The 21,032-nt window shown below is 57.4% G+C and overlaps 2 protein-coding genes across 2 annotated transcripts; both read right to left on the bottom strand.

Annotated features, from left to right (window-relative positions):
* Window positions 1–2,328: 2,328 nt before the first annotated feature.
* LOC137473285 (homeobox protein not2-like) lies at window positions 2,329–4,244 on the bottom strand. The gene is made up of 2 exons (XM_068189169.1): window positions 3,699–4,244; window positions 2,329–2,891 (listed from the first exon to the last, which is right to left on the bottom strand). Exons 1-2 carry the CDS (start codon window positions 3,828–3,830, stop codon window positions 2,733–2,735), a joined length of 291 nt encoding a protein of 96 aa, XP_068045270.1. The 5' UTR covers window positions 3,831–4,244; the 3' UTR covers window positions 2,329–2,732.
* A 13,803-nt stretch (window positions 4,245–18,047) lies between these two features.
* On the bottom strand, window positions 18,048–20,123 carry LOC137473502 (homeobox protein not2-like). Its single transcript, XM_068189256.1, has 3 exons — window positions 19,925–20,123; window positions 18,847–19,031; window positions 18,048–18,351 (listed from the first exon to the last, which is right to left on the bottom strand). The coding sequence occupies exons 1-3, from the start codon at window positions 20,121–20,123 to the stop codon at window positions 18,118–18,120; spliced, it is 618 nt and encodes a 205-aa protein (XP_068045357.1). The 3' UTR covers window positions 18,048–18,117.
* Window positions 20,124–21,032: the final 909 nt, after the last annotated feature.

Here is a 21,032-nt window from a genome sequence, read left to right as displayed (position 1 = left end):
CAAGGACAAGGCACAGGTGGGACAGTGCTGCCGTGACTCCTGTTGCCGTCACATCCTCAGCGATTCATGGAATATTTATGTGGGAAAAGCCACTAAGACAAAGGAGTCCAATGTTCCCTGACACTGCCAAGGCCACGACTGAGCCATGTCCCCAAGTGCCACATCCACAAGGCTTTGAAATCCCTCCAGGGATGGGGTTTCCACCACTGCAGCTGTGCCCGGGCTGCACAGCCCTGCCTGCGAATGAATTTTCCCCAACATCCAATATAAACCTCCCCTGTCACAACCCGAGGCCATTTCCTCAGAGATTTCTTCATGGAAACCGGTGGAATGGGCACTGGAAGGGGCTGCCCAGGGAGGTGGTGGAGACCCCATCCCCTGAGATGTCCAAGGAAGGCACTCAGAGCTCTGGGCTGGGGACGAGGGGGGATCGGGCACAGCTTGGGCTCGGTGACCTTGGAGGGATTTTCCAGCCTCAGTGATCCTGGGATTCCTCTCCTCCCGTCCCTGTTCCCTGGAGCACAGCCCGATCCCCCCGGCTGTCCCCTCCTGGCAGGAGCTGTGCAGAGCCACAAGGTCCCCCCTGAGCCTCCTTTGCTCCAGGCTGAGCCCCTTCCCAGCTCCCTCAGGAACTCTCCAGCCCCTTCCCAGCTCCCTCAGGAACTCTCCAGCCCCTTCCCAGCTCCCTCAGGAGCTCTCCAGCCCCTTCCCAGCTCCCTCAGGAGCTCTCCAGCCCCTTCCCAGCTCCCTCAGGAGCTCTCCAGCCCCTTCCCAGCTCCCTCAGGAGCTCTCCAGCCCCTTCCCAGCTCCCTCAGGAGCTCTCCTGCCCCTTCCCAGCTCCCTCAGGAACTCTCCAGCCCCTTCCCAGCTCCCTCAGGAATTCTCCTGCCCCTTCCCAGCTCCCTCAGGAACACTCCAGCCCCTTCCCAGCTCCCTCAGGAACTCTCCTGCCCCTTCCCAGCTCCGTTCCCTGCCCTGGCCACGCTCCAGCCCCTCAGGCTGGCAGAGCAGGAGCTGCAGAGAAGGTTTGCCACATCCACCTGCAGACTCAGGTTCTTGTTCTCCAGGAGCCTGAGCACCCCATACTCACCAGACATGACAGCTTTTAGTGAAAATGTAGTTTTATCTCGGGAGGGACCAGTGCAGAGACAGTAACTCCCTTAATCTACTTTGATAGAGGGTCATCAATCAATTGAAAAAAAGATCTTTAGTATGTATTTTGTCCAAAATAGTTTATTAAGAAAAAAACTCTCAAACTCTTTTGAGAAGGATTAACATACATTTGTCTTTTGGTTTGGTTTTTTTTTTTTTTTTTTTTGTTACTCATTTCAATTGAAAATTAAAGTGAGTACTTGGAAATTTTTCCATATGTTTTTTTGTTTTTACACTCATTCCATCTCTCTTTTTAAAATTAACTCCATTTTTATCAAGAGAAAAAGCAAATAAATAAGTGACACGTATTAAGGCAAAAAAAAAAGGTATTTCTATAAATAACAATATAAGAGTAAAGTGATATACAGTGTTCTAGGTCAGAAAGAGACAGAATAAATTATCCTGAGCTGATGGGCCGTGGTGGCTGCTGCCCTGGGCAGCCGTAGGAAGGCAAGGTGACAGCCTGAGTCCTTAGTCCTGTCCCCCCAAAGCCCTCCCTACCCCCAAAAATCCAGCTGTTAACCACATCGGGCTGCTCCAGATGTGCTCGGAGCGCTCCAGGTGCTGTGTCCCAGGGCACCTGCACGGATAATGAGGAGAGAACAGAGCAGCAGCTGTGTCTGGGCCACAGTGGCACATCTGGCCGCGGGGCAGGGGGCCGTCTGCTGCAGCAGCTGAGGGGTGGGAGCTGCTTTTTACTGCAGCCTCCAGCCCTGCACCTCGGCCAGCCCCGCAGCAGCTCCCTGCAGCAGCAGCTCGCTGCAGCAGCAGCACGCACACACCCTGGGCAAGGACAGCAGTGCCAGGGGACACACACCAGCAGGGGCTGGATCCAGGTCTGGGGAGCCCTGGAAAAGGCACAGATACAGCAAGGCACTGACAGGAGGAGGCACTTCTGCTCCAGGGCAGGCTCAGACCCTGCTCCTCAGGAGTCTGTGCGTGGCAGCACAGAGAAAGGGCTTCCCTGTCTGGGGTATTTTGGTTGTGATTGATCTGAACATCAAACATGGGAGTCAAGTTGAGAAGAAAAAGCCATCAGGGAGATTCTCCTCTTTCCTCCTTGGAGCACACAGCCACACATAAGTGACCCGGGCTGGTTCGAAATGTCCTTGTGCTCAGAGCCATCAGAAACAGATCCCATTGCCTGCCCAGCATCAGCGACTCTCTGATTGTCACCCCAGCTTCAGAGTAACCATCTGATTGTCACCCCCACACCAGAGAAACCAGCAGATTGTCACCCCAACATCAGAATCACCCTCTGGTTGTCACCCCAGTATCAGTCACTCTGATTCTAACCCAGCACCAGAGCCACCCTGATTGTCACCCCAGCCTCTCTGCTGGAAACTGTTTGTGTGTCCTGGTGCTCCATGAGCAAACAGGAGATCACCTGCCATCAAGAGATGAAGCCCCAGGAATTACAGCACTTGGCTACCAAGCAGCAGCCAGTGAAACTTGGGGGGTTCCTTCCAGCCAGCTGCAGTTCAGTCCTGTAGCTCCAGCTCTCAGATCAGTCTCACTTGGACCGAAGCAGCACAGACACATCCCCGGGCATCAAAAACCAGCCCAGCCTCCTCGGCTGCTCAAAGCTCCACGTCCACGGGGTCCTCCTCGTGCTCCTTGCTGTCGGTGGAGTCAGCACTCGCAGGCTGGATCACCCCGAACTGTGACAGCTTTGCTGCCTTCTGCTCCATGCTCTGCTTCCTCCACTTGATCCTCCGGTTCTGGAACCAGACTTTGACCTGGATGGGAAGTGGCACAACAGCTTAACCCAAAGGCTCCAGGAGCCCTTTTCCAATCCACGTGCTTCCGAGGTGGATATCCCCAAAAAACAGAGTTCCATAAAGTGGGGACGTGCATTATTCCCTCAGGGAATAGTGAGTGAGAATGGAAGGAGGTGAAACTACGGCAGGCAGAGCGGTGATGGGAAAGAATCAGGGGACAGAGGGAGGCAGCTGCACTGAGAGGGCTCTGGCCAGGGAAGTGAAGGAAGCAGCTCCCTAAGGAACCCCTGAACCCATCACCAAGACTGCAGTTGCCACAGGGCATGATGAGACTCCTGATAATTATCCCTTGTCCCCCCAGAACTGGCCTTGTTTTGCTCTCCCTTTTTCCCAGCTGAATTTAGATCCCACTGTGGAAGATCACCTGGCTCCTTCTTTCCACACTTTCCACACTAAACAAGCAATTTACTGTGGGAGGAGCAGGAACTCACACGGCAGAGCAGGGAAATAATTATATCCAGTGTCATAAAAGGACACTTGAAACAGTCTCCAGAGGATCATGACAATGCAGACGCAGCAACTAACCCAGCTGCAACTCTAAAGCACAGCAGGGTTGTGCTCCTGAATGCTTTTTGTTCCACTTCATGGATTCAGAAATCTTATCCAGAAACCATCCAAACTCCAGGCACATCTCTTCATCTGGCAGCAGGGTGTCCCACGGGTCACTTTGCACCATGTCCTCCTCCCACCACGCTTCCCAGTGGGACCATTGGCACAGAGCAGCCCCAGGATCAGTTCCACCAGCTCGGCTCCCCCATCCCTTACCTGGGTCTCTGTGAGATGCAGAGTTGCAGCCAGGTCCACCCTCTCCGTGCCCACCATGTACTGCTGCTTGAGGAACTCCTGCTCCAGCCGCTCCAGCTGCTCTGGTTTGAAGACCGTGCGGACTCTCTTCATCTTGCAGGGCCCCCCCGATCTCCAAGGCCCAGCAGGACCCAGAGGGTTGGTCCCGACACAGTGAGACAACTCCAGACCTGTGAGAAAGCAGCAAAAATTGAAGAGGTCTGCACTAAAGGAGCTGGGAGAAAGCACCAAACCCAGCAGCGATGTCCCTGCCCTGTCCCTACCCAGATAATCTCATCCAGGCTACTTTTCCCATGAAAAGCTGGAGTAGAAGAACTTTTGAGAGCCTGTTCTATGGTTTTACCCTCAGGGCCCACCAAGGACAGTCCTGGACGTGCAGCCAGACCCAAAGAAATCAGCACTCAGTGAGGTGGGCAGGATTTGACCTTTGCCTGCACAGGACCTTTGTAACAGCACAATAAATTGCATCAAGAGCTGCAGAACACAAAAATCCCACTTCTGTCTCAAGAACCCTGAATCGCAAATGTTCAAAGTTTGAGGGAGTTGACCCCAGACTGGCCCCTGGTTTTCCCCTTCCCTTGGCACACAGGCTCAGTGTCCAGGATGCAGCTCTCATGCAGGACCACATCCATCCTGCACTTCTGCTCCCCGTAGTAAAGTTCCCAGGGGTGGCGATGATTTAGCAGGACTAACAAGTGTATCTGACCCGTCTCCTCTCCTCTCCGTCTCCTCTCCAGCTGCGGCCTGAGGATAACCGTAATTAGCATAAATTAACATACAATCCAACACCAGCACTGCCACTGGCACCTGACTGAGAGCAGGTCTCCCCTTCCCCAGCCCCTCATCCTCCCTGATCCAGCTGAAGTCCCTGCTCACTGCTGTCTGGCTGCTCCTTGAAAACCCCTTCCCAGCCCAACCACCGTGAGTCCATGCCCAGGTGATTGCACTGGAGATCTCCTCCAGGGCTCCCAGCACAGCCTGAAGGGTTTAGGAGCCATAGGAGCCACGGGAGGCCAGCACTGATGGCTCCACGAGCACCAGATTCACTTTAACATAACCACTAATTACGACCAGTGGGATTTTCCCTGTGGAAAGCACTGGCAGGATCAGGCCATTAATGGTCCCCATCTCTGCTGTTCCAAATTATTGTGGCAAGCCAGGTTTCTCTAGCTTTTATGGAAATACTGCACATAATGATCCCCATTCACACCTGCCGCTGATCTCTCCTTTAATGACTGATCTTGTCAGGTTCTCCAGGCACAAACCTGCACCTTGACCTACTTTTTTTCATTAATTGGGTGTAAGTTCTGTGTGTGTTTAAGGATTTGTGGGACGGAGACCTGACAGCTTAACAGCCGTAATTGCACTTAAAACTATTTTCATCATTTAAATCTTTTCACCCATCACTTTTTGTTTCTATTTTAACGCTGGAATAATAGCAAGTGTAATTTCCACCATGAAACGCTGAGTGGAAATCGCTCTGCAAATTGTTTAACTGTGTTTTCATTCCTGGATGTTTGATATAATATAAAGATTAACACAATTCTGCAGATGCTGTCTCGTGAAAGAAATAATATATTAAATAGTTGTGCTAAGTACTTAATAAAAGATCAGCAAATGCTTTTGGGGCCTGCATATTGTAGCATTAGGATCAAATCTGGAGTTCCTTATACACAGGGAATTTGGGCTTGGCTGCAGGTTTTGCCTGGACAACAGCAAGATCACGCTCTGAATGCTAAAAAGGAATACTTAATTTCAAGAAAAATACTCTGAACAGAGATACTCTGTTAAAATCTCTTGATCGTTGTCCTTATAAAGTTCCAGTAAAAATAGATTCTGACAGATCAGGCAGTATCATCCATCACCACGGTGTAAATTTTACCCACGGATCAACAAAAACATTTTCCTTACATGCTTCTGCACTAAAAATATGAAGTTTTGGGGGCCAAATGCCGCAAAACACTTGACAGTTTCACTTCTGTGAGTGAAAAATTGCAGGGAAAGCCAAATTAGAGAGGGATGAGGGCAAATCTGGGAGAAGAGGGACCCACACAGCAGCAGAGATGAAGAAATTAATTTTGGGAGAGAGGCTTTGAGAAATGACAGCAGATTTTTGATTAAAACTCTGGCAGTGAAGTGCCTTCCTGATACATGAAAGGAGAAATAAATGCCAGTGTGTGCAAAGTCACCCATAAAATCTCGTGGAATCACGGACTGCTTTGGGTTGGAAAGCTCCTTAAAGATGGTCCAGTTCCAACCTCCAACACCTTCTGCTAGCCCAGGCACTGGAATACTGCTTTTAGCTCTGTCACTGTACTGTTACATCTATTCCAAGTTTCTGGCTCCATCTCAAATGCAAACAGTGAGTTTGGATATTCTGTACCAGGTTCTGGACTGGGGACCGAATCATGGATAAGTAAAATCCTGTAGCACCTTCAGGAATCAACCACAGGCTCTTTCTTTGTCAAACTGCTCAGAGACATCAGGCGTGTTAGAAACTGCCTCGCAATATAGAAAAAATTAACAAATAAACAAAAACCCCCACTTAAACCGTTCCTTTTTGGTCTCGCTCTATCGATCGCCTACAGAGGGGAAAAAAACTGCAAGGAAAGTTTTCCCTCTGCCTCGTCCCTGTCCCGCAGCCGCAGCCCAACGCTTCAGCTCGTTGGAATGAAACCACTCCGGCAGCGGGGACCGACGCGCTCTGGGGTGACCCCGACCCCGTTATTTGCCAGCGGGGCGGTGCCGGCGGGCCGGTCCCGCATCCCCGTCCCCGTGCGCGGCATCCCCGCTCCGCGCCCCGGCCCCGCTCCCGCCCGGCCGGACCCCGCTCACCTGCCCCGGGCCAGGGCCAGGGCCAGCCCCACGCGCCGGGCAGCGGCCCCAGCCCCGCCGCCGGGGCCGCCGCCGCCGGGGCCGGCCCGGCTGCGGGTGCCGCCGCGGGCCAGCGCGGGGCCGGCGGCCCGGGGCTCACGGAGGCGGCGGGGCCGCGGCGCGGCGGCTCCCGGGCGAGCAGCGCTTCGATGTGGAACGGGGTCTTGGGGGGCGGCGGCCCGGGCCGGGGGCGCGCCGGGCTCTGCAGCATGGCCGGGCCGGTGCGCCCGCCGCCGCCCCGGCCGCTTATATGGAGGGCGGGGGGGGCCGGGGACAGTCGCACTCCTATGCAAAGCGGCGGCGGGGGGGCGGCGGGGGCTGCACACACCCCGCTGGCCGCCAGCAACACCCCTGCCTACACCCCTGCTTCCCCACCGACACCCCTGCTTCCCTACCGACACCCCTGCTTCCCCACCGACACCCCTGCTTCCTCACCCACACCCCTGCTTCCCCACCGACACCCCTGCTTCCCCACCCACACCCCTGCTTCCCCACCGACGACCCACCGACACCCCTGCTTCCCTACCGACACCCCTGCTTCCCCACCGACACCCCTGCTTCCTCACCCACACCCCTGCTTCCCCACCGACGACCCACCGACACCCCTGCTTCCCTACTGACACCCCTGCTTTCCTACTGACACCCCACCGACACCCCTGCTTCTCTACTGACACCCCTGCTTCTCTACTGACACCCCACTGACACCCCTGCTTCTCTACTTGACACCCCTGCTTCTCTACTGACACCCCACTGACACCCCTGCTTCTCTACTTGACACCCCACTGACACCACACCGATGCCCCAGTCTCCACACAGACGCCTCTTCCTCCCCACCGACACTCCCATGGAAACCCTCCTTGCACTCAAGCTCCTCCACGGACACCCCTCTTTCCACACCAGCACCCCCATGGAGAGCCCTGCTTCCACAGTGACAGCCCCACGGATCCCCTGTTCCCAGGGACAGCCCCACAGTCACCCCACGTTCCATGGCAGCACTCCCACAGGTGCTGCTCCTTCCACCCTGGCACCCCATGGACACCCCTCTTTTCCTGCTGTCACCTCCAGTGTCACCTGCCCTGCATCTTCCCCTACAGTGACCTGCGCTCCTTGCTCATGGACCACCACTGGCACTCCGTCCTTCCCCAAGGATGCCCCATGGATAACGGTTCCTTCCTCATGGACCCCTACAGCAGCACCTGTTCCTTCCTCAGACATCCAAAACAACACCTGAACTCCTTCCCAATGGACACCTCACACCAGCACCAATCCCCTCCCCACGGACACCCACAGGGACACCCACATAACCCTCAGTCCCATTCCCAAAATTCCGTCTGAGATCCCCAGGCCTCACAGGAGCCCCCACAGCATCTCCTGGCCACACTCCTCAGGGTGCAGCCTACAGACCCCAGGCTGTGCCGGCACATCACATCGTGCCCCTGTGCCGAGGGGAATGTGTCTGTACCTGTCCAGGTGTGCCACAGTGTGTGGGGACATCCGGGACACGGGACAAGCACCTCAGGAGCTCGCACAGGATCCGAGGTCACCGTGTCCTGGGAATGGAACTGGCGCCATCCCTGTGTGACACCCTCGGAGCTGGGCACAGCCACATGGGCTGATGGGAGCTTCGAATGGCACAGACTCCTCTCTCAGGTGGGATTCCTGCTCAAATCCCACCAGATTCTCACTGGAAATTCACTCTGGTGTGTACAAACACAGAGAAACCCCGGAGTCTCCAGGTTAATATACACAGAGCAAAAATCCCCTGTGGTTTAATAACCTGGCATTAGCCATCCCTGCATGCACAGGCTCACGGGCCATATCCACTAAATCCTGCCTTAAACAGGGATTCATGCCATTTAAAGTTTCTTTTCCCTGCACAATGCATAGAAATAATTATAAAAATCTCTGTATTTTTGAGCATTTCAAAGCAGATGGGAATACACAGGCAGGATTATCCTGCTCACGAGGAAGCACCCTGGTGATGGCTACAAGATCCTCAGGGAGGAGGATGCCCACAGGACACAAAAGAGTCCCCAAAGTTTGCCTTTAAAACCCTTTTTTTCCTGCCTTTTAGCATCCTGTCTTCCCCAACAGCTTCCAAATAAGTGAATAAATACAGCTGCTGCTTTATTGCTCCTTATCCAAACAGGCAGCTCTGATCCCGCTGCCGTGGAACCACGGCCTTAATTGGAATCACACGTTCAAAGCTGGGCGAGTGCTGAAGCCTCTCCCCAAAAAAGTCACCTTGGGAAAAAAAAAAAAACATCCTTGGGGATTCACAGCTCCTGGCTTTGCTGGCACAGAGGGTGTGTGGGATTGAACATGGCTGTCATTAGATGAGGTTTAGGGTTATTAAAAGCTTATTAAATCAATTCATGATTTTTGCTCTTTCTACTAAGTCCTGACTGGTGCTGTGATTCCCAGGGAAAGCAATGTCAGAGCTGCTGCAGTTATTGAAGGATCTGTGTTGGGGTTTTTGGGATGGGCGAGCTGCAGGCAGGGCAGGGACGCTGATGGACCGCCCTGGCAGGATTGGTGGACAGACAGATGGACAGGGAGTCCCTGGGATGGACAGGGAGCTGCAGGGATGGACAGGGAGACACAGGGATGGACAGGGAGCTGCAGGGATGGACAGGGAGCTGCAGGGATGGACAGGGAGACACAGGGATGGACAGGGAGCAGCAGGGATGGACAGGGAGCAGCAGGGATGGACAGGGAGACACAGGGATGGACAGGGAGCTGCAGGGATGGACAGGCAGTAGATGGGATGGACAGGGAGCTGCAGGGATGGACAGGGAGCCGCAGGGATGGACAGGGAGCAGCTGGGATGGACAGGCAGTAGATGGGATGGACAGGGAGCCCTTGGGATGGACAGGGAGCCCTTGGGATGGACAGGGAGCTGCAGGGATGGACAGGGAGCTGCAGGGATGGACAGGGAGCAGCTGGGATGGACAGGGAGCTGCAGGGATGGACAGGGAACCCCTGGGATGGACAGGGAGCCCCTGGGATGGACAGGGAGCTGCAGGGATGGACAGGGAGCCCCTGGGATGGACAGAGAGCAGCAGGGATGGACAGGGAGCTGCAGGGATGGACAGGGAGCCCTTGGGATGGACAGAGAGCTGCAGGGATGGACAGGCAGCAGCTGGGATGGACAGGGAGCTACAGGGATGGACAGGGAGCCGCAGGGATGGACAGGGAGCAGCTGGGATGGACAGGGAGCTGCAGGGATGGACAGGGAGCCCTTGGGATGGACAGGGAGCCCCTGGGATGGACAGGGAGCTGCAGGGATGGACAGGGAGCTGCAGGGATGGACAGAGAACCCCTGGGATGGACAGGGAGCAGCAGGGATGGACAGGGAGCTGCAGGGATGGACAGGGAGCAGCTGGGAGGGACAGAGAACCCCTGGGATGGACAGGGAACCCCTGGGATGGACAGGGAGCTGCAGGGATGGACAAGGAGCCCTTGGGATGGACAGGGAGCCCCTGGGATGGACAGGGAGCTGCAGGGATGGACAGGGAGCTGCAGGGATGGACAGAGAACCCCTGGGATGGACAGGGAGCTGCAGGGATGGACAAGGAGCCCTTGGGATGGACAGGGAACCCCTGGGATGGACAGGGAGCCCCTGGGATGGACAGGGAGCTGCAGGGATGGACAGGGAGCTGCAGGGATGGACAGGGAGCTGCAGGGATGGACAAGGAGCCCTTGGGATGGACAGGGAGCCCTTGGGATGGACAGGGAGCCCCTGGGATGGACAGGGAGCTGCAGGGATGGACAGGGAGCCCCTGGGATGGACCAACAGATGTACAGCTGACTTTTCCCTTCCCTTCTCCCCCTCGGCTGCAGCCGGTGCCTAATGACGTGTCCTGTTTCCCATTAGTGCTGTGTGCTCAGCTAATGCATTTTGGTGGGAAAGCTGGAAATTTTCACCCGCTGGTAATGACTTGGGAAATGTAGCACCCAACAGCCAGGCAGGGCAGGGGGCTCCGGCCAGGACCCCCCACCTTCCCTGCCCACACCAGCTCCAAACACCGGCCCCAGACCCTCCAGAGAGGGGACATGAAAGGATGGGATCTGATCCTCTTTGGTTTTCTGCTGGTGGTTATTTTATTTATTTTATCCACTATATTCTATTCATTATATTTTATTCCCGTTTTGTTTTTCAAGAGTGTAGAAAATAAAAGGGGAAGGGGGGGGATCTCTTAGGGAGAATTTCTTAGAGAAGGGGTAAAAAAAATCCCAACAACAAAACAACAACCCAAAAAGCCCCCCAAAAAGCCCCCAGCCCTTTGTAAACATCCCCCCTGAGCAAAGGGAAGGAGGTGAAAAGCATTTCCTGATAACTCCATTAAAGAATGAGGCTGCATTAACATTCCAAGTCCCTCGACAAGAGATGAAAGTGGGGAACTCAGTTCAGCCTCTCCTGCTCCAGATGTTATTATGGGCTCCCTGAAAGGTTTTTTTATTTCTTTTTTTGCAAAGAGACAAAGATGTTGCCTACTTCAAACGGGGCTAATTGATGCTAATGACTATCAGATAGAGGGGGGGCCCTCTTTCCCCCTGCCAAAGGGAAAGAGAGAGCGCATTTTACAATCCCCCCATAGAAAACGCCCCACTCTTCAATCCAGGTTGGTGCTTTAGGGATTTTTGTTCCTCCCTGGCTGCTGCTTTCCCTCCTCCTCCTCATTCCCCCCCTCCCCGCTTCATCTTTTCTGTCCCCCTTCTTCTGGGCACCCCGCAGCTCTCACTTGTTTGCCCATGAGAAATTTCACACCTCGCCTCTGGCCGCTGAGGAGAGCCCGGCTCCATTTCCATCCCTCTCCCAGCCGCAAACCCATCCCAGCGGGGCCAGAGGGGTGGCGGAAATTTCCCCAAACCCACAGCAAGCACACGCGAAAACGTGACGGGGATTTGGTGCATCTGTAATCCGAGGCGTGAGTGCTCCTGCCAGAGGGGAAACACCGCCGGGATCGGGAGCATCCCTGCAGTCAGGGACACAGGATGGATCCCAGGCTCCCTGGAGTCAGGAGAGATGGATCCCAAGTTCCCTGAAATCAGGGGAGGATGGATCCCAGGCTCCCTGCAGTCAGGAGAGGATGGATCCCAGGCTCCCTGAAATCAGGGGAGGATGGATCCCAGGCTCCCTGCAGTCAGGAGAGGATGGATCCCAGGCTCCCTGAAATCAGGGGAGGATGGATCCCAGGTTCCCTGCAGTCAGGGAGAGAGGATGGATCCCAGGCTCCCTGCAGTCAGGGGAGGATGGATCCCAAGTTCCCTGCAATCAGGGGAGGATGGATCCCAGGCTCCCTGCAGTCAGGGACAGAGGATGGATCCCAGGCTCCCTGCAGTCAGGAGAGGATGTATCCCAGGTTCCCTGAAATCAGGGGAGGATGGATCTCAGGTTCCCTGCAGTCAGAGAGAGGATGGATCCCAGGTTCCCTGAAATCAGGGGAGGATGGATCCCAGGCTCCCTGCAGTCAGGGGAGGATGGATCCCAGGCTGTCCGTGCTGCTGAGCCAGGAGGGTGCTCCTGCTCATTGGAATAAACGGCCCAGCACCAACAGCCTGAGGGGGCGGAAATCCTGAGCTCGTGTCTTTTAATGAAAATTGCCTTAAAAATGGGATTCTGAGCACCAGGTTTTGGCCTGAGATTTTTGCAAAGGTTTCTCCCATGCTAATCCAAAGTGACAGTAAATAATAATCCATGAACCAGTAATGGGCAATTAGGAATGTTCTCGAACCCCATGGCTCCTTGAGCTGGTGATTTTCCCCTTTCCAAACCAGATCCCACCAAATCCTCTAGGAGAGTGGAATGGGGATCTCTCTTTGCAGGGGGAAGAGGAGCGTGGTTTTTTCTCCGAGGAGGACAATGGATGTGTTCCTATTCCTCCAGGATAGCGCCTAGAAAATAAAAATTCCTCTGGCTCACAGCAATAGCTGTGGGTGCACCGGGAGCACCTGGAGGTGGGTGCCAAGGAGCCACCCTGCCTCAGCTCTGTCACCCTCAGGCAGGCCCCGGGGAGCTGCAGGGAGCTGCAGACCGCGGTGCTGGAGCTGAGTGCTCCTGGTAAATCCCGTCTCTCCCGTTGCAGGAGGATCCAAGTCTCCTTCTGGATCCTCAGCACCTCGCAGGGTCCCACCAACAGCCCCAGACTGGGCAAGGACAGGAGCCCGGGTTCCAGGGGACAAGGGCAAGGCCACCCCCCAGGGACCCCGCCGGGTTCCGGTGTCAGAACAGCACGGGATGGACAGGACAATTTGGGGACATGCCAGTTTCACAGAAGAACGTCATCCCAAACGCTGGCCTGGACAGGAGTCTGTGCCGGTTCTCTCCATCCTTGTCACCTCATCTTGTCTCCTGCCTGTCAAACCTCCCCAGGCTGACTCAGCCTGTCCCAGGCCAGGCTGGACGCGGTTTGGGGCAGCCTGGGATAGTGGAGGGTGTCCCTGCCCACGGCAGGGGGTGGAACGAGATGGTCCTCAAGGTCCCTTCCAGCCCCAGCCGTTCCGTGATTCTGTGTTCATGCAATGGAAAATTCCCCCTGCAAACCCCCCGGCCCTCGGTTTGTGCTCGGGGGGAGGCAGGGACAGCAGCCCCCGGAGCCCAGCCCAGACAGCCAATACACACCCGAGCCGCCCCTCAGACACCGCTCCCCGGCTTCATTGTCAGGTTAATTTGGGATAATGGCCTGCAAAGCACCTCAGCCCCATCCAGGCCTCATTAGCACTTGATAATATCGAGCATCCTGAGGAATTAGGGCTTTTCCCCCTCCTCCGCAGCCGGGGCTGATTCATCACCCGGGCATGTCCAGGCAGGAGCCGCGGGCAGCCCCTGCAGCCGGGCGGGGCAGGACCGCATTCTGCCCCAGCTTTTCCCTGGGGACAAATCCCGGATCCCAGCGGGCTCGTTCCTGCGCGTCGCGCTCCTCGCTCCACATCTGGCCCCACAGCTCAGCCAGATGTGGAGCGAGGGAGCGGGGCGTGCTGCACCCCCGCCCCCCGCGGCTCCCTGGGGTCCCTTCCCACACCGCGCGCCTGGAGAGCGTGAGTTGGGCTGGATGACCTTTACATGAATTCCGTGATTCCATGGGGCTACATCCCGCTGACGGCAAAGCCTGGGAGAACCCCCAAAAATCAATTATCGCTCAAGACGCCCCGTGCTCCTCCCGTCACGCACAGCCCCGGAGCCCCTGCTCACAGGGGTTGCGATTCCAGGTGTCGAGAGCATCCCAAACCTGCGCATTTCAAATTAATTGGGAATTATAAACAAACTAAGCATTGAGGCGGCGCTGGGCCGGGCCTGAGTGCGCCATCAGCCCGCTGCTCCCTTCAATTATCTTTTTTTTCCCACATTGTTCTCTCCTAATGAGGAGACTAATGACCAAAGGATGGTTCATAAGTGGTTCCCAGACTCTCCTTGCCCAGGGCAAACACCGTCCACAATAGGATCACAAATTGTAGGGAGAAGCCACGGCTGATCACATCAGAAACGGTGCGGGGATTTATCTCTCGGCCTTAACAATAACAGTATGTTCTTAATCGCCACTCCAAAGGGACAACTGGCGGGGGATCTGCCCGGCCTCATCATTAAAAGCTGGCAGCATCTTTGCTAGCGCTGCCCCTTTGTTCATCTTGCATTATTCCAATGCTCCGGCCCCGTTAATTCCTCTCCATCTTATTAAATCAATAGAGATGGAGTGGGGGGAGGATGGGGCAGATCCAAGGCTCGGATCCGGCTCGGCTCTCCGCGGGGGAGCGGGCTGGGAGCGGGGTCACACCCGGCCCGGCCCCCGTGCGCCCGGGGCGGTGCTCACCCAGCTCCTGCGGCCGGGGAAACTGAGGCGCGGGAGCTTCACAGCCGAACTCGGCCCCAGGACGAGGTTTTAGCAGGGTTGGGAAGCGCTTTATCTGCCCGCCAGTCCCACACCTTCCGTCAGGACCCCTGAATTCATCCCACAGCATCAGCGCTCGCTTATGTAACGATTTAATCAGTTTTTACAATAAAATCAAAGCGATTTTATGCAAAGATGGTGCCAAGGTCACCCAAATTCATCCCACAGCAGCAGACATCACTTGATTGAATGATTTGTTCAGCTTTTACAATAAAATCACACCAGGCAGAGGAGGTCTGGTGCCAGGTTCCCCCCAGGGAATCCTGGCTCATCCATGCTGGGATGACAGTGCCACAGGGACAAGGGGGTTATTTTTTTGCCACAAACAGTTTAACAGTTTGCAAAGGGGGACATTGTGATATTTTTTTCTTTCCTCTTTTTCATAAGAGCTCATTTTACCAGAACTGCTTTAAAGCCAGGATTTTTAAACCCGGAGACTTTGGTCACAATGCTCACTCCAGAGGGGAATCCTCAGTTTGCCGGTTCCCCTGCTGCATTTCTAGGCAGGTCACTCCATTCCATCCTTACTGTCATGTATCCAGGAGAGTTTCATTTTAAATGTGATGCCTTTGCTCCCTGTACAAGGCAGCTTGGGGTAAATTCATCCCAGACAGTCTGGAAAATAGGGGAGGTAGTGGGATTTCCTCCCGTTGCTCATGATGTCTTTTTTATATTCCCACTGAAACCGAGCAGAGCCGCCCAGCAGCCTCGGGAAAGTCATTTGATGTTTCACCCGGGAATTAGCGGGGAGGGAGAAGCAGGGGAAATGCTCCCCGACCATTTAACAAGATTACACGAGGGGCTGGAGGCCGCAACACGCACGGCCGCCCCCGGCCCGGCCCGGGCTTTGCCTTGAACCTCTTCCCGCGGCTCCTGGTCCCTGCCGGCACCCCGGGCCTGCCTCGGGACACGCTAATCCCCTTGAGCGACCCCTCCAAACGGGGAACGGCGCTCCCAGCCCGGGGAAGGGGCGCGCCAGGTGCCGTAGAGCAGCCGGGGCACAGGACGGGAGTGCGGGGTGCCGCTGCTCCGAACGCCCCAAATGCGCAGCAGGAATCATCCCGGCAGCAAGGGGGGCAGGGGGGGCACCCCAAGAGCCTGAGCGCTCAGCCCCGCCTGGTTCTCCTCTCTCCGATCTCTCCACGCCAGTCCCATCCCATTCAGCCAGCCGGCCATTCGCACCTCTTCAGCAGCGCCCTGCATTCATCCCAATCACCCGCCCGTCCATCCGCCCCACTTGCGGTCCCGCGGGGAAACACCTCTCCCTGATCAGCCTTCACCCATCCCTGCCCGTCCCACGAGCCTCCCGCTTATCTCTGGAGCCGGGAGATTTGCCGGGAAGGGCTCAGCGCTGCATCTTTGGCAGATAACCTTTATCCCCTTAATAAAGCTGCTTAATTCTCACTTCCTTTTAATTATCTGTCACTGAAAGCCACCTCGGGTTTTGCAGACAGGTGAAAAGCCAGCGTCTTTCTGAGAGCCATGGCTTGGAAAGAGACTGGCAGGTCTTTGGGCTGCGGGGGCATTTGGGTAAGGACACACATCTCTTATTCTTTCTTTATTCTTCCTCTTTTATACACAAATTTCCTGGGGGATGAGACGACCGAGGCTCTGCCTCAAGTGGATCGATCCAGCCCGAGACCTTCCCAATGGTCTCTCTCCCTTATTTTCCACAGCGCCAAATCGCAGTGCCCAGCCCTGATCCCAATCCGCGGGCCCGGTGGAGCTGCCAGGAGCTGGGCTGAGCTGCAGACAGCAGGATCGGAGAGGAAGGAAACTGCATTCCTACCCCCTGCCCAGGCTGGCAGGGCCAGCCGGGATGAATCCAGCTTTTTCTGCAAGCCATCAACTCCATCCCATAATCGGGGACAGACCTGGGGGCTCGGCTCTCCTCATCCCCGCTGCAGCAGCAATCCCCGCTTTGTCCCGCACAGTCCCTTCCCCACCCCGAGGAACCTGGGCAGTCTTGGCCGCGAGGGAGAGAAGGGATGGCATTCCCTGTGACTCAGCCGTCCCGAGGGGGCAGAGCCATCCTGAGCCCTCAGGGGTTATCACCCCCCATGACAAAAACCTCCCGCTCGAATCCCGAGGTGCCAGAGGAATGTGATTTAATCCGTCTCATACACAAGTACATTTAAAAAACCCAGCAGTTTTAATTAAATCATTCCCGAGTCGGACATTCCCCGCAGGGGGGGCAGAGCCGGGCAGACCCTGCGGGAGCATCCCCGGAGCGGGGTCGGGTCCCCCACTGCTCCCGGGAGGAGCCCGGTCCTGAGCCCCGCCAGCTCCCGGGGGATTAAAGGTGTCCTGGGAACAACGAAACCGCCGCAATCAGCTCAGCCCCCGGCCGGGCGGGATTGAAACGGCCCCGTGAGCCCTCTTGTCTCGGGGCTGATTGTAATGAACCACCGGCATGCGAGATTAGCGCCTTAAACCCGCGCCCAGGCCGGGCTCCCGGCAGACATGTGAAGACATTAGCACAGTTTGGGCTCTTTGAGATGTGCCGGCTAATCCCTGCAACAGCCGGGACAAAGGGCAGCTTCTGTCACAGCGTCCCCTTCTCCTTGCACTGTCCCTCTCTCCTTGCACTGCCCCCTTCCTGCAATGTCCCCCTTCCCTGTATCGCCCCCCTCGCACACTCCCCCTCTCCTGGCACTGCCCCTTCTTATATTGCCCCCTTCTCCTGCAGCTTCCCCGTTTCCAGGCGTCATTCCCCTCCCCGTGCACCATCCCCTTCTCCTGATATTGTCCTCTCTCCCTGCACCATCCCCTTTTCCCTGCACCATCCCCTCTTCCCCGCATCACCCCCCTTCTTGCACTGATCCCTTCTCTTTGCACCATCCCCTTAACTGTCCCCCCTTTCCTGGACTGCCCCCCTGCCCTTGCCCCATGTTTCACACCTGCCCAAATAAATCCTGACCCTGAGGCTCTTCTTCCCCCAGCTCCAAACCCAGGCAGGACAAAGCCCAGCTCCAGGAGCTGGTACTGCCCAGCTGAGCACCCCATGTCCCCACTGCTGCTCTTCTCTGGGACATCCCAGGTACTCGCTTGCTTTGCACCCTTCAAGGAGCTCCCCAGCCTCCCACCTCTGGCTCATCTCATCCCCTGCTCAGTGTCCATCCCAAAACTGCTGGATTTGAAACCTCCACCTCTGCCTAAGCAGAGCCAAGCAATGAAAATCAAAGCCTGGCTAATCCTTGCCCAGCTGAGATGTCACCCCAGGAGCTCAGGTCAGAGCTCCCTCCAGCTCTGCCTCCAGGTGCATTTCCCTGCTGTCCTGGCTCTGGATCCCTGGAGAGGAAGGCAGCACTGGGATTTATGAGCTGTGGGCAGAGCAGGGTGTTGTGGTGAACAGATCCTCTCCAGGATTCAGGAGCATTACAGAGCCCCTGACACCTCTGGGATGAGCTGAGGCTGCAGTGGCTTCCACTCCCCCAGGTCAACTCCCAGGCAGAAGCCCTGCAAGAATGGGAGTTATTCCTGCAAAGATGAGCCCAAGAGTTGCATAAATAATTTATTTCACCCCCAAGCCCCAGGGGTGCCCTGTATATCCTGTATATATTAGATATTGCCAGCTATGATACATCCTATAATACACACAAAGGGCCCGTGGTGGCTCAGCTGCTCTTTGTCACAGTCTCTGCAGGGGCTGTCCCTGAGCCCGGGGACGAGGACGTGTCCTCCTGGCTGTCCCCTGACTCTGCTGGGAAGTCCTTGTCCTCCTCGTGGTGGCTCTGTGAGTCTGGGCTCCTCTGCGGGGTGCCCAGACCCATTTTGGCCAGTTTGGCTTGTTGCTGTTCCAGGCTTTGTTTCCTCCACTTGATCCTCCGGTTTTGGAACCAGACTTTCACCTTGGAAGCACAGAATCATGGAATTAAGTCTGGAAAGGTCACTGAGTCCAGCCATTAACCCAGCACCACCACGTTCACCACTGACCCCTGTGCCCAGGTGCCACACTCGTGTTTTTGAACGCTTCCAAGGATGGAGATTCCACCAATTCCCCTTGGGAAAGAGTCAAACTCGGCTTTCCAACCTGGCTGCTCCATGGCCCCCTGGGCTCAGGCAGCGTCCCCTCTATCCCTGACAGGATGGAAAACTGCTCCCTGCATCCCGGGAGCTGCACCTGCCAGTGCTGGAGGAGTCCAGCCCGAAGAGGGACACAAGCTCCTGGCTCTCAGACAGCCACACCGTGCCTCAGTTTCCCCACCAGTGATCCACCACCCTTTTAACGGAAACTCTGTGCAATCAGCAGCCCGGGGCTCCGTGCCAGGCTGAGGGACAGTCCCAGCTCCCTGGGGAAGCTCCCTGGAGCTGCTGGTGGCAGCGGGAGGGGAGGTGGGGCTCACCTGCTCCTCGGTGAGGCGCAGGGAGGAGGCGAGCAGGCAGCGCTCCTGCCCCACCAGGTACTGCTGCCGCGCAAACTCCTGCTCCAGCCGCGCCAGCTGCTCGCTGCTGAAGATGGTCCGGACCCGCTTGGCTTTGCCAGCCTTGGCTTTGAAGAGCGGGAAGCAGCACTTGGAGATCAGGAAGCCTGGAGGTGACACAGACAGGGGTCAGGGTGGAGAGGAGCCCTTGGAGGGGTCCCCTCTGGAGTGTCCTGGGGTCCTTCTTTCCTGGAGAGGCAGAAGGAATCTTCCCGTTTGGAGGTGTTCCCTTTAAAGAGGGTTTTTTCAGGAGGGCGCTGCGTTTCCTGAGGATCTTCTTGGAGAGGTGGACACAGATCCCTCATGGAAAAAAAATCCCTTTGAGGGAATTTCCCATGTAGAGGTGGAAGGAGCTCTCCCACATTTGGAGATGTCCCTTTTGGGGGTGTCCCAAGAGAGATGGGCGTGGATTCTCCTGGAAGAGATCCCTTTGGAGGAATTCCCCCTTGGAGAGGTGAAAGAACCCCATTAGCAGGTGGCCCCACGGGAGAGGTGGATTCAGGCCCCGTTTGGAGTCATTCCCGTGGGAGAAGTGGGCAGGACCCTCCCTGGAAGAAGCCCCCTTGAGAGGGGTCCCTGGGAGAGGCAGTCAAGGGTCCCCCCGGAAGGGATGGAAGGAGGTCCCCGCTTGGGGATATTCCCTCTGGAGAGGGGGCTGGGGATCCCTCGGAAGAGATCCCCGTGAATGATGGGATCCCCTGTTTGGAGAGGTGGCCAAAGGTCCCCCTTGGAACGGTGGGAGAGGGTCCCCATTTGGGGGTGTCTCCCTGGGGAGGAAGGTCCCCACGGCGGGGTGTCCCCCGGCAGAGGAGGATGCGGTCCCCGTGGGGAGAGGGGGTCTCTCCTGGGGGAGCAGGGAGGAGCCCCCATTGCGGGCGTCCCCGGGAGAGGCGGGCGGGGTCCCCGAGGGAGAAGGAGCCCCCTCGGGGGGCGGCCGGGGTCCCATGGCGGGTGTCCCCGAGCAGGGCAGGGTGGCGCTGCGGGCTCGGGGGAGCGGTACCTGTAGCCCCGAGGCGGGCGGCCCAGGCGGGGGGCACCCCGCAGGCGGGGGCGCAGAGCGGCGGCAGCGGCGGCCCCGGGGCCGGGGCGCAGCCCCAGGGGGGCGGCGGGGCCGGCGGGGGGGGCGAGGCCCGGCCCAGCAGCGCCGCGATGGTGAAGGAGCGGCCGGGGGGCGCGGGGGCCGGGGCCGGGGGCGGCATGGCGGGGCCGCGGGGCAGCGCCGCCCGCCCCTTTATAGGGCCCGGGGGCACCGGGGGCGGGACCGCGGCATCGCCCCTGCCCCGCCCGGCACCCGCTCCCTGTCCCCTCCTCGTCCCTCTGCCCGCCGTGGGCACGTCCCCTCGCCCTGCCCGCTGCTCCCCACCGCGTGTCCCCTCCGGTGCCCCAGCCCTCAGCGGGGATGTCCCACCGCGGTGCCCCCCCGATCTCGGTGGCGATGTCCCCCAGATCTCGATGACAGTGTCCCCCGCCATGTCCCCCTGCCCTTGACGGGGTGTTCCCCTGTGTTCCCCTGCCCCCCACTGGGATGTCCCCCCACCCCCGGGGCAGAGACCCCCCCCGTGTCCCCCCACAGGGTGACATTGGCCCTGAATTACTCAGTGGGACCACACAGGAACCCAGCGTCACCCCAAGGCCACCAGATTCCTGGGGCAGGGACTTGGGGTGCCCCTTGGCCCTCTGAGCTCTGTCCCCAGCCTGCACCCCCTGCACAGCTGCGTTTTGGGGGGTCAGGGTTAGGGTTAGGGTTAGCGAGGGGAGGGGAGCCCCAGGGACGTGCTGGTGGCAGCGGCAGAGGCGGGGGCTCTCCCCGCACCCCCCAGCTCGGCTGATGGGATTCAGATGGTCATTAGGGTCTGAGATTCTTAAAAATCCCGCAGCCTGTCCTAATGAGCTGGGAAAAGTCACACCTCGGCCGGCGCGGCGGGGGGCGGGCCGCTCAAAGCCTCCCCCGGGGCTCGGGGCTTTATTGGGAGGAAATGGGGCGCGGGGGAGCGGCCCGGGGCCACATCTGCGCCGCAGCAGCCCCCTCGCTCGGCTTTGCCGAGGGACAGGCCCCGAACCTGCTCCGGGCTGGGAATAACGCCGAGGATCGCTGGAAAAGCCATCAG

This window comes from Anomalospiza imberbis, chromosome 4 (assembly GCF_031753505.1).
Source record: "Anomalospiza imberbis isolate Cuckoo-Finch-1a 21T00152 chromosome 4, ASM3175350v1, whole genome shotgun sequence".
Lineage (NCBI taxonomy): Eukaryota > Metazoa > Chordata > Aves > Passeriformes > Viduidae > Anomalospiza > Anomalospiza imberbis.
This window is presented reverse-complemented; position numbering and strand designations above follow the sequence as displayed.